The sequence below is a fragment of the Macaca fascicularis genome, chromosome 16 (assembly GCF_037993035.2).
Source record: "Macaca fascicularis isolate 582-1 chromosome 16, T2T-MFA8v1.1".
In the NCBI taxonomy this organism is placed as follows: domain Eukaryota; kingdom Metazoa; phylum Chordata; class Mammalia; order Primates; family Cercopithecidae; genus Macaca; species Macaca fascicularis.
The window spans coordinates 33,064,174-33,086,779 of NC_088390.1; the positions used below are offsets into that span (position 1 = coordinate 33,064,174).

Consider the following 22,606-nt stretch of genomic DNA (forward strand, 5'->3'; position numbering starts at 1 on the left):
CAAGCACAATAGCTCTGATGTTGATGCTGTTGTTTTACAGATGGGAATACTGAGGTTCAGAGAGAGGGAGGGGCTTGCCATGAGTTGTACAGCCTGTAAGTGGCAGAATGGAGATCAAACCCAAGTCCGTATGACACAACATAATCCCCACGCTGCCCTCCTCTTCATGGGGTGGCCTCTCCTGGGCAGTGCTCACTTTCTCAGGACTGGCTTCTGAGCCCCCAGGAGGCATGGCCAGCAATGCAGGGAGCTAGAAGGCCTCAGAGAGGGAACCTGGGTGGGGTCCTGCTGCTTCCCACTCGTGATCTGGGTAAGCTCCTTCAAGGAGACCTCTCGTTCCCTTTCCATAAGATAGGTGACCATGTAAAGTTGGAATTAGGTTGTTCCCATTGTGTGGCTGAAGACACTGAGTCCCACAGGAGTTTACAGCAGAGTAGACCTTGAGCCAGGCTCCACCCCAGCTCACTGCCTGGTGTCTGTCAGGAGAGGTCAGGGTTCCAGCCTCTCCTGCCCTCAGCTGCTGGCCCTGGGGTGTCTGCCTCTCCAAGCAGCAGAGTGAAGCCCACCTGCCCATTTTGGGACTGAGCTGCTGCCTCAGCCTCTCTGGCCGCTCCTCAGAGTCAGTCTCAGCCTTCAGTTTATTACAGTTTGCAGTCCCAGAGGAAGGTGGCTGTGACACTCCTGTTTGCTCCGGACCCAGCCACAGGCTGTCACCAGCCAGTAGAGTCCAGGTCAGGCCCCTGTCTCTGGCCTCTGGAGCTCCAGATCCATGAGGACAGTCACAGCTCTCCCTGTGCCAGGGGAGCCCCAGCTGGAGCTGTACCCAGCCAGCAGGAGGCCAGGGAGCTTCTCCTGGGACTTCTTTTGGGGACAGTGGAGACAGAGATCTTGTAGGAATCTCTCTCTTTGCCTTCACCTCAGTACGCACGTGGCTGAGTATCTCCTGACATGCACGCGCCGTCCTGAGCACGCCCCTCCCCTCCCTGCATTGAGTGATGGCACATTTGATTAGCCTCCTCTCCCATTCTGCTCTGTCTTTATTATGCTCTGAAACTGTGCCTTTTGCTAAACCTCCCACTTTGGGTTTTTGTAAATGGAAAGGGTGTGTTTGAAACACAGCAGCCACAGAAAAAGTTCTGTTTGCACCATCAGCTGGACCCTTGCTGCTTTCCCTGATGTCCCTAGACTGGGCCTTCATTTTCCCCTGCACAGAGGCCTCACTCTCTCAAGACTCTATCTCTTTGGTCATGGCAGCACCAATGGGTCAACCCTCCCCCTAACCCCCACTGCCTGCCCCACTGGCCCTGTAGTTCAGCTGGAGAAGGCAAGCCTCCTGTCGTCCCCCTCCTCTGTGCTGTGCACGGGCATTGCACTTCAACTTCAGTGGTAAACCTGGGAAAAGATTACAGTCACGTGCTGCTTCACAACAGGGAAATGTTCTGAGAGATGCATTTGGCAATTTCATTGTAATGTGAGCATCATAGAGTGTACTTACATAAACGCGGATGGTATAGTCCTTCACACGTCTCGGCTGTGTGGTGTAGCCTATTGCTTCTAGGCTGCAAACCTATGCAGCATGTGACTGTACTGAATATTGTAGGCAATTGCAGCACAATGCTAAATATTTGTGTATTGAAACATCTGAACACAGAAAAGCTACAGTAAATATACAGCACAAAATATTAAAAATACGGCTGGGCACAGTGCCTCATGCCTGTAATTCCAGCATTTTGGGAGGCCGAGGTAGGCAGATAACTTGAGGCCAGGAGTTTAAGACCAGCCTGGCCAACATGGCAAAACCCCATCTCTACTAAAAATACAAAATTAGCTAAGTGTGGTGGCGCACACCTGTAGTCCCAGCTACTCAGGAGGCTGAGGCACGAGAATCGCTTGAACCCAGGAGGTGGAGGTTGCAGTGAGCTGAGATTGCACCACTGTACTCCAGCCCAGGTGACAGAGCAAGACTCTGTCTCTAAATAAATAAATCAGTAAATAAAATGGTATTTATTTGTAGGGGACTAGAAGCTGCTCTAGATGAGTCAGTGAGTGAGGAATTCCTGTACACTACTGTAGACTTTGTAAACACTATACGCTTAGGCTACACTAAATTTATTTTAAAATATTCTCCTCAATAATAAATTAACCTTAGCTTACAACTTTTTTACATTATAATCTTTAATTTTTTTTTTAATTTGGAGTCTTTTGTTATAACACTTAGCCCAAAACACATATTGTATAGCTGTACAAGAACATTTTTCTTTGAATTTTTATAAGCTTTTTTCTATTTTTATAATTCTTAATTTTTTTTAAACTCTTTTGTTAACTAAGACACACACACTAGCCTAGGCCTGTGCGGGGTCAGGATCATCAATATCACTCTTCCACCTCCACATCTTCTCCCACCGGAAGGTCTTTGGGGCAGTGACATACATGGAGCTGGCATCTTCTGTGATAACAGTGCCACCTTCTGGATACCTCCTGAGGCAACTGCCTGAGGCTAAATTATAGATAACTTTTTTTTTTTTTTTTTTTTGGTAAGTAGAACAAGTATAATCTAAAATCAAGATTAAAAGTCTGGGCGTGGTGGCTCACGCCTGTAATCCCAGCACTTTGGGAGGCCGAGGTGGGCAGATCACCTGAGATCAGGAGTTCAAGACCAGCCTGGCCAACATAGTGAAACCCCGTCTCTACTAAAAATACAAAAATTAGCCAGGCGTGGTGGTGGGCGCCTGTAATCCGAGCTATTTGGGAGGCTGAGGCAGGAGAATCACTTGAACCCAGGAAACGGAGGTTGCAGTGAGCCGAGATTGTGCCATTGCATTCCAGCCTGGGCAACAGAGCAAGACTCCATCTCAAAAAATAAATTACTTAATTAAAAATTTTTTAAAATGATTAAAAGTGCAATATAGTAAATACATAAACCAGTAATGAAGTTGTTTATTCTCATTATCAAGTAAGATGCTACCGTGCATAATTGTGCATGCCATCCTTTTATACAGCTTGTAGTTCCGTGGATTATTTCCTGCCAGTGTCACCACAAACACGTGAGGAATGCATGGCGCTGCCTCTGTTACCACAGCTACCACATCACTAGGCAAGAGGAATTTTTCCACTGCATTATGATCAGGGCCACCATTGTATATGCGGTCCCTTGTTGACCAAAGCAACATGTTCTGTGGCACATGACTGTATTTATACCCCCATTTGACAGTGAGACAGCTGGAGAGGTTAGCCAACTCCCTAAGGTCCCAGAGCCTAGTTATGTGGCAGAATTGAGGTTGGAACATGCTGTCAGCTTCCAGAACCCCAGTGTATCCTTTTCAGTACCCTGTAAGAGAGAGAATTGAGACACTCTGGAGGTATAGGTGGGGCTCAAGGGGAGGAGGCCATTCTTCCATACATAACACTGTTAAACTTTTCAGAATCACTGTTTCTCTCGCATTGTATTTTGCCCTTCTGGGCTCACATGCATTTCGCAGAGCGCTGGTGACCAGAGACGGGGTCTTGGAATGCCCAATCCTCCAGTGCAAACCCCTTTAGTCTTGAGGGCTCCTGCCAGGGCCCATTTTCTCCCAGCTCTTTTCCTGCTTCCTGCATGGTTTGGCCTGTCCTTGCCAGGTCCATCTAGGGTAGGGCTGTCCCAGCCCAATAACCAGTCCCTGTCTCCCAAGCCGGTACCTGCAATTCCGCTCCTCCCTCCTGCGTTGGCCGTTCTGTGTGTGTGACTCACCTCCTCTTCTGTTTAAAGCTGCCTACTTCATTCATCATAGACAGCAGTTTATCTTTCCAGGTGAGTCCTTTGCATGGTTCCATTAACTGCCCTTTGCTGTGACCCCTTCTGTCCACCCCACCTGGGCGCCCTCTTCCTGGGGGTGCCTTTGGAGGTACTTGAGTCTCCCTCCACCTGTTCTGAGAGCTGACTTCCCATGGAGGGTGGGAAGGGGGCAGGGCAAGTGCCCTGGAGGTCGGCTTCTTAATGTGAGAAGTTCTTGCTGGGAGGGACCCTGGACCTGTCCAGCCTCTTGGCACAGAGACTGCAGGCGACCTTTTCAAGGTCACACTGCCAGGAGATGGTAGAAGCAGGACTGGAACCTGGGTTTATAGAATGGGGAGAGGACTTTTTGCTAATGCTTCATGAGCATCTGTCACCATATCCTCCCTTACGCAATAGCCAGAGGATATCTTATGCACAACGTCTTAGAGAAGTGGAAACCCATTTGGGAAGGTCTGCGGGCTTCACTTAGTGGGCTTCACCTTTCTGTGCCTTACCACACAGTGCCATCTGCTGGCCACTGCTGGAAATGCCTCCTTATTGCAGAAAGTTTAAAGGAAAACACTTTCAATTCAGTAAGTCAATACATTGAGTCCCTTCTGTAAAAATTGTTTTCTACACTTACTGTGTACCCACCTTTTCATTCCTGCCCCTAAAGTGTTTGAGATCAGTGCTTTTTACTGTAACTGAAGGTGATGAGCGTAATGGTGTTTAAAACAAAGACTAGCTGTTTTTTTCTTGGGTCTTGAACAGGACTGTCTTGAAGTCACAGTATCTTGGTTACTCCAGGCTTTTCTATTCCCTAAGCCAGCTCCATTAGGGGGCTGACTTGGAGCATCTGAGTCCTTAGAGGACTGCCTGCATGGCGTTGCTCAGGTGTGTGCAGGGCAGTGGTCAGGGCCCTGAGAACCCGCCTTATGGAGGCTTCCTCTAAACAGCTGAGCAGCCTCTGCAGTTTCACACCCGTTTTTTGTTGTGGTTTCCCTGGTTACTAGCTCTCGGATGCACACAGGGGATTACCCCAAAACATTGGGAAGACGTGGCTCTTTTCCCAGAAGGGTCCATTTTCCCCTGAAGATATGTCACAGGGAGGGCAAGGAAATACATTTTTATTAAAGTAAACGTGGACACATTTTGGAGCAGAATGCATGATACACTCTTAACTTTTAAGGAAAAGCATGAGGCTTCAGAAGCATTTTGCCTTCCCACTTGGGGGTTGGGGACAAACCACACCCCAACTCTTACTACTTCCCTCATGCCTTAGGCGTGTGTTTACCTTCTGTGGAACATTTGAGCAGTGTTGGATGGGTAGAAATGCCAGGCCCCTGCTGGTAGTCTGCAGGCACACTGTGTCCAGGGGAGGCCTTACCAGTAGAGGCTTCTAAGGTTCTGATCCCCCAGAAATTGTGCACAGGATGTTGGGCACATGTGTGCATTTCCCTGATAAGAAGGCCCACGGCCTCTATCAGATTCTCCATGTCTGTGAGGTCCCAGAGATGTTGACAGCCTGTGGTTCAGAGGACCTTCAAAGGCAGAAGAAAGCCCTAGAAGAAGGTCGAGGGAGGTCTTTTGGCTGAACGGGGAGAGTCTTTGTCCACACAGGCAGGAGAGAGGCCTTTGATAGCTTCAGCCACTGCCACTTCCTGTCTCTTTTTGCAGAAAAGAGCGGGGAGTGAGCGGCCCATGGCAGTCCTGGGACCACCAATCTCCCTGTAGCACTTTGGTTCCATGCTGGAGTAGCCTTCAGTTCTGGTCTCCCTGGACGTGGGACTTTTAGCACTAAAACTGGGAACACCCCAGGCTCAGGGATCAGCCCCAGCTGCCCACTCTTGGGCCCCTGATATGTGGCGTTTCTTCCTCTCCCCTGAGAGCTGGTCCACCAGTGACCCATACCGGAAGCCGAGGGCGGAAGCCGAGGGGTCGGGGCCTTTGTGCTGGAAATCCCCAGCAGCTGTACCAGGCACCAGGTGTCGCTAATGAGCCACCTGCACATCCTGCCACTGGCCTTGCTGGCCGAAGTGAGAGCATCTCATTACTTTCAAAGGTTGTCGCAAGCAGCCCCTGCTTCCAAACAGCAGCTTTAGCCAGCCTGTCCAGTAAATGAGAGCCCAGTTTGCTTTTTCCACTTGTTTGTGTGGGGCAGTTTGGCCGGCCACAGGTGAGTGGTGGTAATGAGAAGTCTCAGCCTCCCCACCTGCCCGGAGCCCCTTTCTGAGACAGAGCTGTGTATGCAGAAGCAGGTGCTGTGGAGGCTGCGTCCTTGCAACATTTATGGAAGATCACAGGCTGGTCCTTGTGGAAGTGCCTGGGGAACACGTGGCAGCCCACTCAGGGGAAAATCAACCTCTCTAGGGGTGCTGGGTTTCAAGCACCATGTCTCTTTGGGGAGGGGAAAGCGATCTCATGCTTTGTATTTGGTTTTTGTTTCCTCCAGACATTTCGGCGTTTGCACAGGCAGCCCCGCTCCCTGAAGCTGCCGACGGTACCCGGTAGGCATCCCTAGGCTGTGTCCCCTTCCCTTCTTTGGGGAATTATTCAGGCTGGATCCACATCCCTGGCCACCTCCCACTCTACCTTTCCAGCCAGCCAGATGCAGAACTCCCTGGGCTCATTCACCCTCTGGGCCAGTGAATTCCGTAGAGGGTTTTCCTTGCCTCCTATCAGTGCGGTCAACGTTGGGTGGGGCTGCCTGTGAAACTGGAGCAGTCTTGGGACCCAGGAGGGTGGATAGAGGGAGTTATTGGAGTTAGAGAAGCCTAAGAATAGCTCCTGTGCAGAGGCCTTTCTCTACCAGGCCATGCTGAGCACTTGACTCACATTCCCACATCTCACCCTCAGCGCAGTGGTAGGTCTCAAAGTAGGTGCCATTCTTAACGTACAACCAGCCCAGAGAGGTTAAGAAATTACATAAGGTCACACCGCTAGGAAGCGATAGAGCTGGTTCTCCAAGTCGAGGCCGTCAGATTCTGAGTCCTGTGGGTGTGCTCTGAGACCCTGTGTAGCAGTGTCACATCTGAAAAGGGGCTTTGGGGATCACTGCCCACCTCTCAGCCCCCACCACCCTCAAGTTAGCCTAGGGAAGGCTGAGGCTGCACAACGGGCAGGCCTGGCCCTCAGCCTCTTGCCTGTCACCACGGTATCCACGTGGCCTTTCCCCTAGCCAGGTGTGAGTCAGGGTAAGGATCTTTGTCTCAGATCTCTCCTGGGAATCCCCGCCAGCTGAGAGCGGAGCGGCCTCCCGCAAGGTCTCCATGACAAACCCTGTTTTACTCTTAGGCTCGACAACCAGCCGAAAGCAGACGTGTTGGAGGCTCACGAAGCGGAGGTGAGGGTGACACACACGTGTCCACAGATGGCCCCTCCCTTGTTTCTCCCTTCCCCATCTCAGAGCGTGCAGGGGGCTTGAGAGTGAGTGGGTGCTGGGCCCTGGCAAGGGCTGTCCCAGGCACCCATTGCAGAGGCGCATGGTAGGGAAGAACGATGAGGAATGTAATGGAGCAAGCTTGTCCAAGCTTTGCCTTCCCCATGCTCCCCAGGTGATTGTAGCCAGGGTCAAGAACCATTGCCTTGACCCTTAAACAAAAGTGTCAGCCGAGCCTGGATCTCTCCATTGCATTATGGCTTGGAGAATGTTAACAGACTGATTTACTCCTGCCCAGGGGAGAGTCAGAAACTCTGTTTAAACAAGAGTTCCGGAAGGATGGATGCAGTGAAATTCTTCTATGCCAGGGATGCTCTTGCTCTTCCCTAGACAATTAGATGTTGCTCACAGGTAGGTACTGGAGTATTAGCATGACGAAGGGCCTCAGGTCACGGGGGCCAGCCGCCACATACTGTGGATGAGGACGTTGAGGTCCAATGATGCTAAGTGAGCTGCACAGCAGGCCAGTGCAGAGCTGCAACTACAACCTGTGTCCCCTGGCAGGATGCCTCTCTCCCCTGTTACCTGGCTAGGGCTCCAGGAGAAGGAAGAGATGTCGCAGAGCCCAGATCTGCTGCCCATCCCTGTTCCTTCCTGCTCTCCTTTCAGGCTGAGGAGCCAGAGGCTGGCAAGTCAGAGGCAGAAGACGACGAGGACGAGGTGGACGACCTGCCAAGCTCTCGCCGGCCCTGGCGGGGCCCCATCTCTCGCAAGGCCAGCCAGACCAGCGTGTACCTGCAGGAGTGGGACATCCCCTTCGAGCAGGTAGAGCTGGGTGAGCCCATCGGGCAGGGCCGCTGGGGCCGAGTGCACCGCGGCCGCTGGCATGGCGAGGTGGCCATTCGCCTGCTGGAGATGGACGGCCACAACCAGGACCACCTGAAGCTCTTCAAGAAAGAGGTGATGAACTACCGGCAGACGCGGCACGAGAACGTGGTGCTCTTCATGGGGGCCTGCATGAACCCGCCCCACCTGGCCATTATCACCAGGTAACCAAGCCCCAGGACCTCATGCTGGATGGCCAGCTCAGCCTCCCCCTTCCCCGGGAGCCCCATTTGTGTGGATGCCCTAGAGGATGTGGAAGTTTTAATAGAGGCATAAAGAAGAAAACCAAAAATGGGGTATAACTTCTAACTCACAGCCCCATTGATACTAAAAAAGAAATAAATATGGGCTGGTGTAATGGCCCACACCTATAATCCCAACACTTTGGGAGGCCAAGGTGGAAGGATTGCTTGAGCCCAGGAGCTTGAGACCAGCCTGGGCAACATAGTGAGACGCTGTCTGTACAAAAAATACAAAAAACCTAGCTGGGCCTGGTGGCAGGTGCTTGTGGTCTCAGCTACTTGAGACGCTGAAGCAGGAGGATCGCTTGAGCCCAGGAGGTCAAGGCTGCAGCGAGCCAAGATCATGCCACTGCACTTCAGTCTGGGTGACAGAGTGAGACCTTTCTAAGGTTAGAGAAAATCAATGTCCATAAAAGGTACAGAGTGAAAGCCAGTCTTCTCCCACTGCAGCTGAGTGCTTCTCCCCAAAGTCAGAGACACTATAAACAGTTAACATTCCTTCTGTTAAAATGAAGACATTTGCATATACTCATGTTTTTAAACTGTTTTTTCCTTTTTGTAAAAATACAAAGGAGAGATCATGCTGGCTCACACCTTGCCTCCTGCACTGGACTGTGGGTCTGAGGTCTACTCTCAGAAAACACCTGCACAATATCCTCATCACATAGGGTGAACTCACTGATGTGCTGGTAAATGTGTAACAACCAGTTTGGGGGCGGTATGGAGGGAAGCCCTAATTTGTAACATCCATCACTTCCTGTGGTGTAAATACTCTCACCGTGGTCAATTTCAGACTACCAACATTATCTCCCTGGAGTGGAGCAGAGTTGGGAAGAGTCATATAATCATGAACTGATCACTGGTGGTCCCATAATTTATTTACAGAACAAGACTCCATCTCAAAAAAATTAAATTAGTTAATGAAAAACAAAATCGGTAACTAATTAATTAATTAATAACAAGACAGGGTCTTGCTCTGTCACCCAGGCTGGAGTGCAGTGGTGTGATCTTGGCTCACTGCAACCTCTGCCTCCCAGGCTCAAGCAATTCTTATGCCTCAGCCTCCCAAGTAGCTGGGATTACAGGCGTGCGCCACCACACCCGCCTAATTTTTATACTTTCAGTAAAGATGAGGTTTCACCATGTTGGCCAGGCTGGTCTCAAACTCCTGACCTGAGGTGATCCACCTACCTCAGCCTCCCAAAGTGCTGGGATTACAGGTATGAGTCACCGTGGCCTGCCTGAAACAGGAAAATATTTGTTAACAAAAAAATCTTACTTTGTTTAGAATACACTGAAGGAAAGTGGGACACAGATAAGGAAAGCACCAACCAATATTCTCTACCCCTCACCCAGTTTTCAAAGGCTCTGAGACTCCCAAGAATATTTTCCTAAAAACATAGTCCCTTCCTAAGATAGCTCCCCTGGACCCACATTCTCTCTGGGTCCCTCCTCACCCGGGGTTTTAGGAGTTGATGCAGGTGGAGACCCCAGAACTCGGGCTCCTTTTCCAATAGTCACCCTGACGCCCCTAACATCTACCCCACCCCCTTTCCCTCCTTTCACACTCCTTTATTGTAATAAAAACCCTGTGATCAAGAAAAAACGAAAACTATAATGAGACTCTTGACAGTGAGCCCCGGAGCCTTGATGTTGCCTATTGATGGCCTTAGATTAGCTAAGTTCTTCCCCATCAGAGTGGTCCTGCCTTGAAGCCACCAAGCATGGCTACTCTGAGTTCCTGAGAGCTTTGATGCACTGTTTCCTGTTGTAGGATGGGCAGGCACTGGCTCTCAGGGAATGGGGATTTGTGTACGTGTACGTGCGTGGCATCATGTGTTTCTGCACGTGCAGGCCAGGCCCCAGCAGGAATAGGCTGGGTTAAAGAAGATTTGGCTCACAGTCGAGGGGCTGGAGAGAGTCCTTGCAGGCAGGTGGGCACGGTTCTCCCCATGGGCTCCACCAGGGATAGGGTCAGGCTGTACCAGCCCCAGACCCGTGCTTGACCCCTACCACCCTCGACAGCTTCTGCAAGGGGCGGACGTTGCACTCGTTTGTGAGGGACCCCAAGACGTCTCTGGACATCAACAAGACGAGGCAAATCGCTCAGGAGATCATCAAGGTGAGAGGGAGTCCAGCTGCTGGGGTTGGGTTTCTGGCCAGTTCCAGGGCTCCCGGCTGTTCCTCTCACCCTGTTACCCCCGTTAGAGTGGTTTGGGCAGCTTTGCCTCTCGCTCAAGCTCAGGCTCCTCAAGGGTGGGGACCCTGTCTCTTCCTCCCTGTCTCTGTCTCATTCACTCAGAGCTGGGAGCTGACTGTCCACATGATTAGGCTTGATGGAATTAACTTGGTTGGGAAGGAACTTGGCAGGCTTTAGAGACAGTTTCAATCCTGGTCACAACTGTTGTGTGACGTTGGGTAGGTTGTTTAGCCTCTCTAAGCCTCAGTTTTCTCCCCTGTAAAATGAGGGTCTTCATATATCCTCCCTCTCTGGATTGGTGTGAGGTTAAAAATGCAATAATCCATGCAGTGGGGTACCCAGGACCCCTGGGTCTGGTGTTTGAAGACAGCTTGACCTTGGGTGAGATCATGCCTGTGTCAGGTCACCCACGTTCCATGCACCTGACTCATCAGTGTTCAGTTCAAATAGAACATTGGTTAGAAATCAACCACTGCCACGTTTTCACTGGACAGACGAGGAAACCAGGCTTCAGAGAAGTTGAGCACTGTGTCCAAGGCCACGGAGTGAGTGAGAATCTGAGCTGAGATGGAGTTCAAACCCCAGATTTCCGTTATAGTCCAGGGCTGCTTCTGCTACAGCTCAGATATTAGGAACACTCACAGTTGGGGACCCCAATGTGGGAATGCCTCTCTGTTCCCCCGCCTTGAGCCCTTGCCCTGCCTGAGAGCACAGACCAACTGTGCATATCCTGACAGAAAACCCCAGCTCATTTAGGCCCTTTATGACTGAACACGGATAATGTCACTGTCCCTGACCCCCTGGCTCCCTGCCCATCACCCTGTTCATACCTCCTACCTTAGCCAAGCTTAAGGTGGTTGTTCAGAAGCATGGTAACATTAAAGGAGCATAGACCAGTCTGGGGTCAGATCTCAGCTCTGCTCCTTCACTGCCGTGTGGCTTGGGGCAAGTGACTTTCCCTCTCTGAACCTCGATTTCTTCTTCTGTGAAATGGGGACAGTATACTGCATGGAATTGTGAAGATCAAATGTGGGGATTTAGGTAAAGCATCCAGCCTAGGGTGGCAGCTCTGTCATCGTCACACATCTTCACTCGTCCTGATGTGTCCTCCAGGGCATGGGATATCTTCATGCCAAGGGCATCGTACACAAAGATCTCAAATCTAAGAATGTCTTCTATGACAATGGCAAGGTGGTCATCACAGACTTCGGGCTGTTTGGGATCTCGGGCGTGGTCCGAGAGGGACGGTGAGTTGGTCCTGAGTGTCTGGGTGGGATGTGGGTGTGGGTGGGGAAGAGCGGGGATGAGGTCTGAGCACTGTCACTGTTGCTGAGCTGCAGCCCTCCCTGCAGGGAAGCCCAGGTCGCTTTGGTCCTGCCCTTGTAGTTCTGGTTCAGAATCAGATTTGGGTCACGTTTGGGTTCTCAGGCTGACTTCCACGGAAACCAGGTCCCCACACCCACATTTGCCCTGGCTGTTCACCAGCTTGGCCAAGGAACCAGGATTCATTTCCCCACGATGAGGAAGAGCATCAAATTTTATTTCCCCAGATCTTGAAGGGGTTGGTAGGGAGAAAGGCCCCTCCCCTCGCATCTGGGGGAACCCCGAAAGGGAACATGGCAACGAGGCTGCGAGGCCAGCCCCAGGCAAGTTTGAGATCCACGGGCAGATCGGGGTTCCTGGTTAGAGAGGCGCCTCATTCTCCAGCAGAGGGAGCTGGGCACCTTCACCAGCAGCTCCCTGTCAATATTTATCCATTCTTGCCCTGCTTTTCTAGAAACACCCGGTCATGACTCCTTTGTAGAATTCCTCAAAAGCGCCGGTGCCTTTCCCAAGTGCAGGGTCAGCGTGCTGGGTCTGGGTGTGTTTTGGAAGCTGTGTGTGGGTGTTCTGCTGGCCCTGCCTGTGCCAGGCAGGCCTCTTTGCTGCCTGCTGAAAGGTCTGTGTCCTTGTCCCGGCTTCCTGGTCTCCAGGCGTGAGAACCAGCTAAAGCTGTCCCACGACTGGCTGTGCTATCTGGCCCCTGAGATCGTACGCGAGATGACCCCTGGGAAGGACGAGGATCAGCTGCCGTTCTCCAAAGCTGCTGATGTCTATGCGTTTGGGTGAGTAGGCCCCTGGTGCCCTGAGGCCAAGTGTGGCCAAAAGAGAGGGCCCTAGTAGCCATTGGGGGGCAGAGGGAGGCGTGCTTTTAGGTGTTGAAAGCCCATTCTTTGGAATAAAAATCAACCTGGTCTTGAGTCCTGACTCTGCCGCTTGTTGAGTGTGTGACTATATCCTTGGCCTTCTGGAATAGCTCCTCCCAACAAGGTCGTTTCATGAGGACTAAATCAGGTAATTGTGTACAGTGCTTAACACTGGCTGTCAGTCCCACCCCGCTGATCTGGGAGGATGCTCACCAGAGCTGACCGAGAACTGCCCCTCCCAGTCTGGGGAAGCTGGGTGTCCTGCCGGCCGTGCTACCCCACAAAGACCTGGGTGCAGACCAGTAGCAATGGAATGTGAGCCCGAGAAAGTTTTCTAATAGCCACATTAAAAAAGAGATGGGTGAAATTAGTTTCCGCTGTTTATATATTATAAAATCATATATTGTATTTAACTCAATATATCCAAAATATTATTTCAACATGTAATCAATACACAAATTAATAAGATATTTTATATTCTTTTTTCCTACTAAGTCTGGTGTGTGTTTTCTGCCTAGAGCATCCCTCCATTCAACTGTGCACATTTCAATCACTCATTAGCCCCCTGCGGCAAGAGGCTCCCACACTGGACAGTGTGGGTCTGATGGCGAAAGTCCCATCCCAAGTCAAGAAAGCCAAGGGGATGTGGAGAGGCCAAGGAAGGCTCACCACCCCGGTCACCTGTGCTGTCTCTGGGTATCCTTCCCAGTGGGGTGGCCTTGGCGCCATCCTTCCTCCTTGACCTTTAACTGTATCCTTCCCTGAGCACCCATGTGTGCCAGGTGCTGGGCTTGGCACTTTAGTACTCCTCAAACAACCCTGTGACAAGAGACATTAGCCCCACTGAGGTGAAGTAGTTTTACTGGGATCTTGCAGCTAGAAGGTGGCAGAGCTGGATTTGTGCTGAGGTCAGAATGACCATCAATGCTCTAGTCAAGCCTGCGCTGTCTCAGACTTCCCACCCCACAACAGCACAGGGCCCAGGTCCTCTAGGGCTGGGAGGAGCCTCCAGGAGGCCATTGTAGCACCCCCTGAAGCCAAGTGGGTGAGGAAGGTTGGAGAAGGGTCGTGATCCTCTGGCTGCGCTATGGCTGCAAGAGCCCCTGGGTGTGAGCTGGGCAGAGTGGCCCAGGAGCTCACGGCCATGGCTGGGTCTCCGCAGAACTGTTTGGTATGAGCTGCAAGCAAGAGACTGGCCCTTGAAGAACCAGGCTGCGGAGGCATCCATCTGGCAGATTGGAAGCGGGGAAGGAATGAAGCGTGTCCTGGCTTCTGTCAGCCTGGGGAAGGAAGTCAGTGTAAGTAGCACCTGCCCTGGGTGGGGCAGTAGGGCTGAGGGTGGGGTGGGACGCGTGGCATGGCCACCCTTCACTCACCCACCTGAGAAAGGGGGGCACTGCCCAGGAATGGGGAAGGAACAGGGAGGCATAAATAAGAAAATATCCATCCTTACCCCACTGCTCACCTTTTTCATTCCTTTCAGTCTTTTTTTTTTTTCTTAAAGATAATGGTTTTCATTGATTTATGAGATGAAGGTAAAGCCCCATATTATTTACATGAAAGAAGATAGTTTTTTTAAAAAAAATCACTGCTCAAAATACAAATAGTTGTGTTATGCTGTGGTATTAAATCTTTCCCCATGTTTTTCTTGACTGTTAAGAACAAAGTTTCCACAGCAAACTTGTTTTCAAAAAACCAAGTCTTAATGATAGTTACTGACTTCTCACTTCTGCGTGGTTTCTCCTTAATGGTTTCTCTGTGTTTGTAAGTTTTGTCAGGTTAAATAAGAGAGGTTCTCAAAATATGTTTATTTAGAAATAGAGCGTTGCACTGGGAATATGCATACCATGGTGAATGGCTTGCTTATTCAGGGAGGTAAAGGAAAAAAGGAAGAGGATTACATAATTATTTTGAAATATTTAATAGTTTTCCCTGGTGGCAAAGATCACTAACAAGAGTGATGTCATTCCAGGGTTAGACAGGATGTTTGGGGCAGATGTCCTTGTAGGAGTATTTTTGTATAAGGTTGCCATGGCCTTCATACAAGGTTGCAGTTTTTGCAGTCGTTAGTGATAGTTTTTGTTATCAGACATACAAGCTCAAGAAGCCTCTCTTCATGGCTTTCCCAGGCCCGATTTGTCAGAGTTTTCTTCACATTAGTGATTCTATTTTGATTCTGACAGCTTTCAGTTTCCTTTATCCCGGCACAGTGATATATGAAGAAACTCCAGGGCTCAGTGTTTTCAGTGCCATCAGTGATAGCCGTGTGTCCATGAATCAGATAGGATTGGGACAAAACAGACTTGATGTTAATAAGCAACTCCAGTCCGTATTTGGGCAGCATAACAATTGAAGTCTTCAGAGGGATCACCCAGCAGTTGTCCGGGCTAAGATCTAAACAGGCTGCAAGCTTCTCGTTAAGGTCATGAACATTGCTGGCAGGACACCGTCTGTCTGCAGACTCTGTCGGCAAATTCACAGGGATGAATTCAACCTCATCTTCCTCCAAGATCTTAATAGATTGCAATGTTTTTCTCAGTCGACTGGTGGCAAGCAGCTAGGGCATCTTCAGAAGGCTCACTCAAGATGACATTATATTTGATCTACTTTATTCCACAGTAGTATATTTCATCTTGTTGAAGTGCAAAATATTTGTACAGGGATGCCCCTCCAAAGATAACACCAAAATGCTAGTTAACAACACTAGCAGCAGGCTCCTCTTTGGCCAGTTGATACCATTTCATTTGGGGTGCTGGGCAAGGGCCATGGGTGATGATCACCTCTCTGACACTCTCAGGCTTGTCCTTCTTGGCCTCCTTCTGGGCCAAGGCCAGTTAAATACCACTTTCACCTTGGTGCATCCTCAGACACCTTAGGAGGGTGTGGTGGTGATGCAGGATTTTTTGCTCCTTAGCTCAGCTAAAATCCAAGTTCTTGTCTCATGACCAGGAGAAATTAGGCACACGGACACATTGAAAGGTGAGGAGAGTGGAATTCATTAAAAGAAAACTCTCAACAAAAAAGAGGGGGTCCTCCCAACAGGCTCCCATCTCACAATTGCATATCAGGCCACCATACACGAACTGAAGAGACCAGGCTCCTCCCCCTGCATAAGGTGCGAATTCCTGGTAGCTCCACCCTATTCCCCCAGTGCATATAGGTCTCCAGTCTATTGTGGGTGTACCCAGGCAAGACCCTCATCTGCACAAAAACATCTGGTGTAAACACTTGTGGGGTGAGACAGAGATTCTCCAGGGACCCTTCTTTATCTGCCTCCTGCAACTGTCAGTGGGCTCAAGATACAGGTTTTAGGCTCCTGGCTGTGGCTGCAGCCTCCTTGGCTGGGCTCTGGGGCAGCTCAGATGGCAGCTGAAGTAACCACTGCCTTCCAGTCTTTTTAAATTTTTTTTGAGGCGGTCTTGCTCTGTCGCCCAGGCTGGAGTGCAGTGGCACAATCTTGGCTCACTGCAACCTCTACCTCCTGGGTTCAAGTGATCTCCCACCTCAGTCGCCAAGTAGCTGGGATTACAAGCATGCACCAAAACATCAGACTAATTTTTGTATTTTTAGTAGAGATGGGGTTTCACCATGTTGGCCAGCCTTGTCTCGAACTCCTGGCCTCAAGCGATCCATCTGCCTCAGCCTCCCAAAGTGCTGGGATTACAGGCATGAGCCACCGCGCCCGGCATAGTCTTTTAAAAAAATATTTAAGACATACGTGTGATAAAACCTAGCTGATTTTTTTTATTGTGACTTTTTCCACATGACATTTTGTTATGCTCATTACCTCAAATCATTAACAAATCCTTATTGTTAAGACTGTGCCCTTAGGTCCTGTGGCTGCACCGTAATGTAACTACTTCAGTCACTAGACATGGGGATTCTTTCCAGTTTTCACCTCTCTTTACAATAGAGTTAGCAAGGACATCTTTGTATAAACCAGAGTATTATGTATGTTTGTTGTGTCTGAGAGAAAAGATATTCTTCGTTCTGCCCTCCTGGCAACAGTTTGTTTCCTTTCTGCATACTTAGCATCTTGGAGCAGAGAATGGTAAGTGCCATCTTCAGGGAGGCGAAGGCTGGAGCAGGGCTGAGCAAAGGGCAGCAAGGGAGTCAGGGCTCAGCACTGGCTGCAAGTTGGAATCATCCGGGAGATTTATAAAAGTGCCAGCGTTAAGGCCTCCCCAACAGAGGTACCAATTTAATTGACCTGGGATGGGAATAAGATCATAGTTTTTTTATTTTTTATTTTTAAATAAAGCTCCTCAGATCATTCTAGAGCACAGCTACAGTTCTGAACTAATTGGAAGGATTTCTTTTAGTGCAGGGTGATGGTTGTTTTGAGACCAGATTGGGGTCAGGGCGCGGGGAGTGGGGACGGAGCAGATGTTCCGGCAGCAGCTTGTGGCTCACAGGTGTTCCCTTTCTTTTGTCCAGTCTTGCCTTCCCTTTTTAACACATTGCTGTTAGGGGTAGGGGAACGTTGGTCAATGCAATAAAATTATTTTCTGTCATAGACAAAAGCTGGGAGTGCCCTCTGAGTGGCACCTTTCTCTGTCTCTTCAGCCACACTGCTGTATAGTTCACCACCAGGCACTGCTTTATGTGCTGAGGCAGCCAGTGAGTTATTAGTCATTGTATCTGAGGGTCCAGCACATGGGAAGACATCAAAAGACCAGAGGGTTCTTAATGAAAACCAGCAGTCCCTCACCCTAGATCGTTCTCCAAAGGCATCATCTGGGTCTGTCAGCTTTTCACTCTGGCACTCTGTTCTTTCTGCTGCACCACTTAGGTCAGGTTTTCCATTACTTATTGTTAAGGTGGCCATGATTAAATCTTCCATGCTGTGCCTATTGATGGAGGCTAAAAGTGAGAAGATGATGAACAGTGTGTACACTACCGTAGTAGACTGCAAGTGCTATTAGCCACTGGTCAGGTAGTTCACTGGGATTACATTTTCTTTGTGGGTCCATCTCTTCCACTTCATCAATTACTCAAAGGCTCACAATTTTGTTGGCTTCACATTTGGACCATGGCTTTCTTGTGCAGTTTAGGTTTTTCCTGTAGTTTCTAATTGCCTTTTTTCCCCCCTTCTTGCCTTTTCTTACTGCCGAGAGAAGAAACAAACACCTTTCTCATGTTCCTGAGGTCTTTCAGCTTCTGCATTCTGCTTCCTGAGTGGAATTCGTTCCATTCTTTTCAGAGCCCACTGGTTTCTTGTCATTGGAATCAGTGGGATGTTAGGCCTGTTGCACAGCTGTTACCCTTCTGTTTTCTTTTCATTCACTCCTGGGTCAGTTGCACTATTCCTCATGTCTCATGTCTTGCCCTCTGTTTGCACTCCAACAAACAAACTGCAAGTGAAACCTGAAGAAACTGCCCCCCAGTGGAAGAATGGGAGATAATCTTTGAATCCTTGCATGCCTAAAAAAAGTTATTATTTCATCGTCATATCAGGAGTAGAATTCCAGGTTCATAATAATTTTCCATGAGACCACAGGGATTTTGCCCTGCTGTCTACTAAGTGTCCAGTGCCTTCCTGAGAAGTCTGGTGTTGGTCTGATTCTCAGCCATTTGTGGATGCCTATCTTACTCTTTCTGGAAGCATCTAGGATTTTCTGTTTATCCCTGCTATAGGGAAATTTCATAAACATATATCTGAGGGTAGAGTTTGTTTTTTTTTTTTAACTGTTTTAAGTGAGGTCCCTTTATTGGACCTTTTCAGCTGAAGACAGCTGCTACCTTTGACAGCTTCTGGTAAATTTTCTTTTATTATTTCTTTGATAATTTCCTGCCCAGTAGTCTGTTTACTTTTGTGGAAATCCCCATTAGACAGAATTTGGTTCCTCTTAGTGAGCCTACATTTCTCTTACCTTCTTTTGTATTTTCCATCCCTATCTAGAATTGAGCCTACAGTCTGGGGAATTTCCTTGATTTTTAACTTCCAGCACTTTCAGTGTTTCAGTTCAGAAATTATATTCTCATTTCAAGCACTTTCTTATTTGTTGATTTCTTTTTTATTGCAGCCTGGTCTTATTTTATGGATAGAGTAGCTGCTTCATACGAATGTACACACACACGTACACCCCCTATCCTCCAGAGACAGTGTCTTAATCTGCTTATCTTCTATCTTTCTCTGGTTTTCCTGATACAGCAGGCAACCCCATGGGGTCCAGTTGTATTTGAGAGCAAAAGCCTGAGTTGCTGAGTCTGTGTGGGTGTATGTATTCTGCCTGGTCATATGTGCAAGAAATAGGCCTTTCCACACAGGCAGCTCTGAATCAGAAGGCTGCAGGGCTGTGCTGGTACACACGTGGATCCTCAGAGTAGGCAGCAAAATGCCACAGCAAGAAAGGTTTTGCTCTGGGGGTGATCGGGACAGCTGTTCTGCTGACTCTTAGCTGCTGCCCCTATATTGAGCCTTCCTTGTCACTCCAGCCGCCGTTCTAGTAATGCTGAGGTTCCCTCCTCCGCTGCAGCCCCAGCTTGCGCATATTCTGAGCATCTTGCATTTCACCTGCGAACATTGTACCTTGCACTTTGCATCTTCAAAAAACCAACAGCCCCATTTCTCATCTCTTTCCCATTGCTGGTCTGTTCATCGTGGTTACTCTTATTTTGGGGTGCGCGTGGATCTAAGAAGTAAGGAGGTGAGGTAACCTGGTGCATTCCATGTTGAACCAGAAGCATGAGTGGTTCTCTGAAACCCAGTTACTTCTTACCCCTTCATGTCAGCAGGGCGTTCAGGGGCCCGCGAGCTAGACAGTACTTGAGAACATCGAAGGGACCCTTTGTGGAGTGTCCCTACTGTGTGTCCCCTCCCTCCCAGCCAGCTCACACACCGCTGATGGCAGCTCCATTTGCAGGAGATCCTGTCGGCCTGCTGGGCTTTCAACCTGCAGGAGAGACCCAGCTTCAGCCTGCTGATGGACATGCTGGAGAAACTTCCCAAGCTGAACCGGCGGCTCTCGCACCCTGGACACTTCTGGAAGTCAGCTGAGTAAGTGCCTCTTCCACGAGCCAGACTGCCAGCCAGGCCCTCGCAGCCTCACCTGGGGTCTTGGAGGGCACCTTCTGCTTTTTCTGCCCAAGACTTTTCGTGTTTTTTGGGGTTTTTTTGAGACGGAGTCTTGCTCTGTCATCTGGGCTGGAGTGCAGTGGCGTGATTTAGGCTCACTGCAACCTCCGCCTCCTGGGTTCAAGCAATTCTCCTACCTCAGCCTCCCGAGTAGCTGGGACTATAGGCACCCACCACCAAGCTTGGCTAATTATTGTATTTTTAGTAGAGACGGGGTTTCATCATATTCGCCAGGCTGGTCTCGAACTCCTGACCTCAAGTGACCCACCCGCCTCAGCCTCCCAAAGTGCTGGGATTACAGGCATGAGTCACCACGCTTGGCCCCTGCCCGGGACTTTGATCTGAGGAATACACACGGTAGGTCACCCGAGGTGACTAGTCCCCTTGCCCAAGTGATACCAGGATTTTATTTCCCACGTTTGTTTTGGAGACTCCCTTTGACAGGTGAGCACCTGCAGTTTGCAGCTGTGAAAACCCAGGACTAGAAGGCTCTGCCGAGGGAGGGGCAAGATGGGGTCAGTTAGAAGTCAGAGCGACGTGGTATTGTAAGCTTCACTGAAATAAGCAGAGCCAATATTGCTTACAATGGCACCCACCGAAACACAAGAAGCCAGCCACCTCTTATGGGGACCACAGTCACTTGGGTTTAGAAGCTGTCTGCCTCCTGGTTTAACACACAGCCCTTTGCACCCCTTGGTGCGGGGGTGATGTCCACCAGGTCACGGGCCACTGTCGTCTCTCCTGCATTCTATCTCATTCCCTTTTTCCTTTGCCCTCTGGTTGCCTCTGCTAGAACACTCAGAAGAGACCTCTGCCCTGTCACGAATGCTCTGTGAGAACCTGGGAAGTCCTTTTTTGTTCTGGGCCTCAGTTTCCACATCATTCAAAAGTCTCTGGGCTAAGGGTTGGGCCAGGTCTAGGGCGGGTAAACTTGCTGTAAGGGGCCAGGTGAATATTGGAGGCATTGCAGGCCAAGAGGGCAACTCAAGTCCTCACTCTGGGGGCCAACTTTGGCAGTGTGCCAAGCACCATCTCTGCCACAGCCTCTCGGCTCTGCCATCGCAACACGGGAGCAGCCACGGACAGCGTAAATCAGGGAGCTGGCTGTGTGCCAGTAAGACTTAATGCTGGAAATTGGGATTTCACATGTCATGAAATAGTCTTCTTTTGGTATTTTTGCCCCCAACCATGTAGAAAGTGAATCGATTTATCTCACCCAGGAGTCCAGCCTGTAGGTCAAGTATGGCCTGCCACCTGTGTCTGTACAATCTGCAAACTAAGAATAGGTTTACCTTTCTGAGAAGCTTTTCAAATAACAATTGTTGTACACATAGAGATGAGGTCTCACTATGTTGCCCAGGCTGGTTTCAAACTCCTGAGCTCAAGTGATGCTCTTGCCTCGGCCTCCCAAAGTGCTAGGATTACAGGCTTGATCCACTGCGCCTGGCCAGTTATAAACTTTAAGGAAAAGGACACTTTCTACAAGTGGAATCTCCCGCAGAGTCCCGCTGTAGAAAACCCATAACATGGAGCTGCTCTTCATGAGAGCGAGAGGAAGAGCCTGTCTGCCACCTGCTGCCAAGAAAGCCCCTGAGGCCCCCGTCCCTGTGTGTGTGTGTCACTGAGTGCCTGGAGAAGCTGCATCCCCAACTCCCGTACCTGGCGCCACGTGTGGTGATGGCAGCATTCCTTATCCTAGGAAGGGTCAGGTAGTCAATACTTTGGGCTTGCAGGTGACACAGTCTCTGTTACATGTTCTTTGTTACTGTTTTTTAATCCTTTAAAGTAGTCAGAACCTTTCTTAGTGTGTGGCCAGATTTGGCTTGCACATTGTTTTCCAGGCCATTATCTTTTTCTTTTCTTGTCTTTTTTTTTTTTTTTTTTTTTGAGGCGGAGTCTTGTTCTGTCACTCGGGCTGGAGTACAGTGGCACGATCTCAGCCCACTGCAACCTCCACCTCCTGGGTTCAAGCGATTCTCCTGTCTCAGCCTCCTGAGTAGCTGGGACTACAGGCACACGCTACCACACCTGGCTAATTTTTGTATTTTTAGTAGAGATGGGGTTTCACTATATTGGCCAGGCTGGTCTCAAACTCCTGACCTCAAGTGATCACCCACCTCAGCCTCCCAAAGTGCTGGGATTACAGGTGTGACCCACTGCACCCAGCCTCCAGGCCATGTCTTTTATTTTTTTGTTCTTTCTGAGACAGAGTCTTGCTCTGTCACCCAGGCTGGAGTGCAGTGATGCAATCTTGACTCACTGCAACCTCCGCCTCCCGAGTTCAAGCGATTCTCATGCCTCAACCTCCGAAGTTGCAGGGATTATGGGCACCTGCCCCCATGCCTGGCTAATTTTTGTGGGTTTTTTAGTAGAGACGGGGTTTCATCATGTTGGCCAGGGCGGTCTCAAATTCCTGACCTCAAATGATCCGCCTGCCTTGGCCTCCTGCAGTGCTGGGATTACAGGCATGAGCCACCATGCCCGGCCTCCAGGCCCTGTCTTGATAAAGAACCAAAGTGGGCCTCCAGCCGCAGTTGAGGAAGGACTCAGCATGAGTTTTCTGTCCTGCAGAATTCACTAAAGAAATGCTTGGTGCTTCGCTGATTCAGGCCAGGTAGAGGGATGGTCTGGAGGAATGACAGTGTGTGGTTAGGGAATACCACATCTCATGCAATACTGGGTTCAGTATTTTGCTCTTAGGATGGGTCGGAGTCCAGTACAAATGTAGGGTAATGGATCATAGCCATAGAGGTGTGCGTTTTAGGCAGCCATTGCTGCACACCTGCTGCACGCCCGGGGAAACAGATGGCCGAGGCCAGGGTTCCACCAGCGAGGAAGTTCCAGTGTCATAAAGACAAACAGACACACTGTAATGACATCAG

The 22,606-nt window shown here is 49.8% G+C and overlaps 1 protein-coding gene across 12 annotated transcripts in view; it reads left to right on the plus strand.

The window, feature by feature from the left end:
* The window catches only part of KSR1 (kinase suppressor of ras 1), a 172,624-nt gene that overhangs the window by 144,018 nt on the left and 6,000 nt on the right, over positions 1 to 22,606 (plus strand). For 7 of the 12 annotated variants that reach the window (XM_065531115.1, XM_065531116.1, XM_074018845.1 and 4 more), the window contains 9 exons: positions 3,749 to 3,790; positions 6,207 to 6,261; positions 7,049 to 7,097; positions 7,803 to 8,182; positions 10,286 to 10,382; positions 11,574 to 11,707; positions 12,434 to 12,565; positions 13,809 to 13,944; positions 19,513 to 19,646. In XM_065531115.1, the coding sequence (XP_065387187.1) occupies positions 3,749 to 3,790; positions 6,207 to 6,261; positions 7,049 to 7,097; positions 7,803 to 8,182; positions 10,286 to 10,382; positions 11,574 to 11,707; positions 12,434 to 12,565; positions 13,809 to 13,944; positions 19,513 to 19,646 (1,159 nt within the window). Of the gene's footprint in view, positions 1 to 3,748; positions 3,791 to 6,206; positions 6,262 to 7,048; positions 7,098 to 7,802; positions 8,183 to 10,285; positions 10,383 to 11,573; positions 11,708 to 12,433; positions 12,566 to 13,808; positions 13,945 to 19,512; positions 19,647 to 19,929; positions 20,082 to 22,606 lie in introns of all 12 variants that reach the window. The other 5 variants (XM_074018848.1, XM_074018843.1, XM_065531114.2 and 2 more) reach the window with 2 other exon arrangements.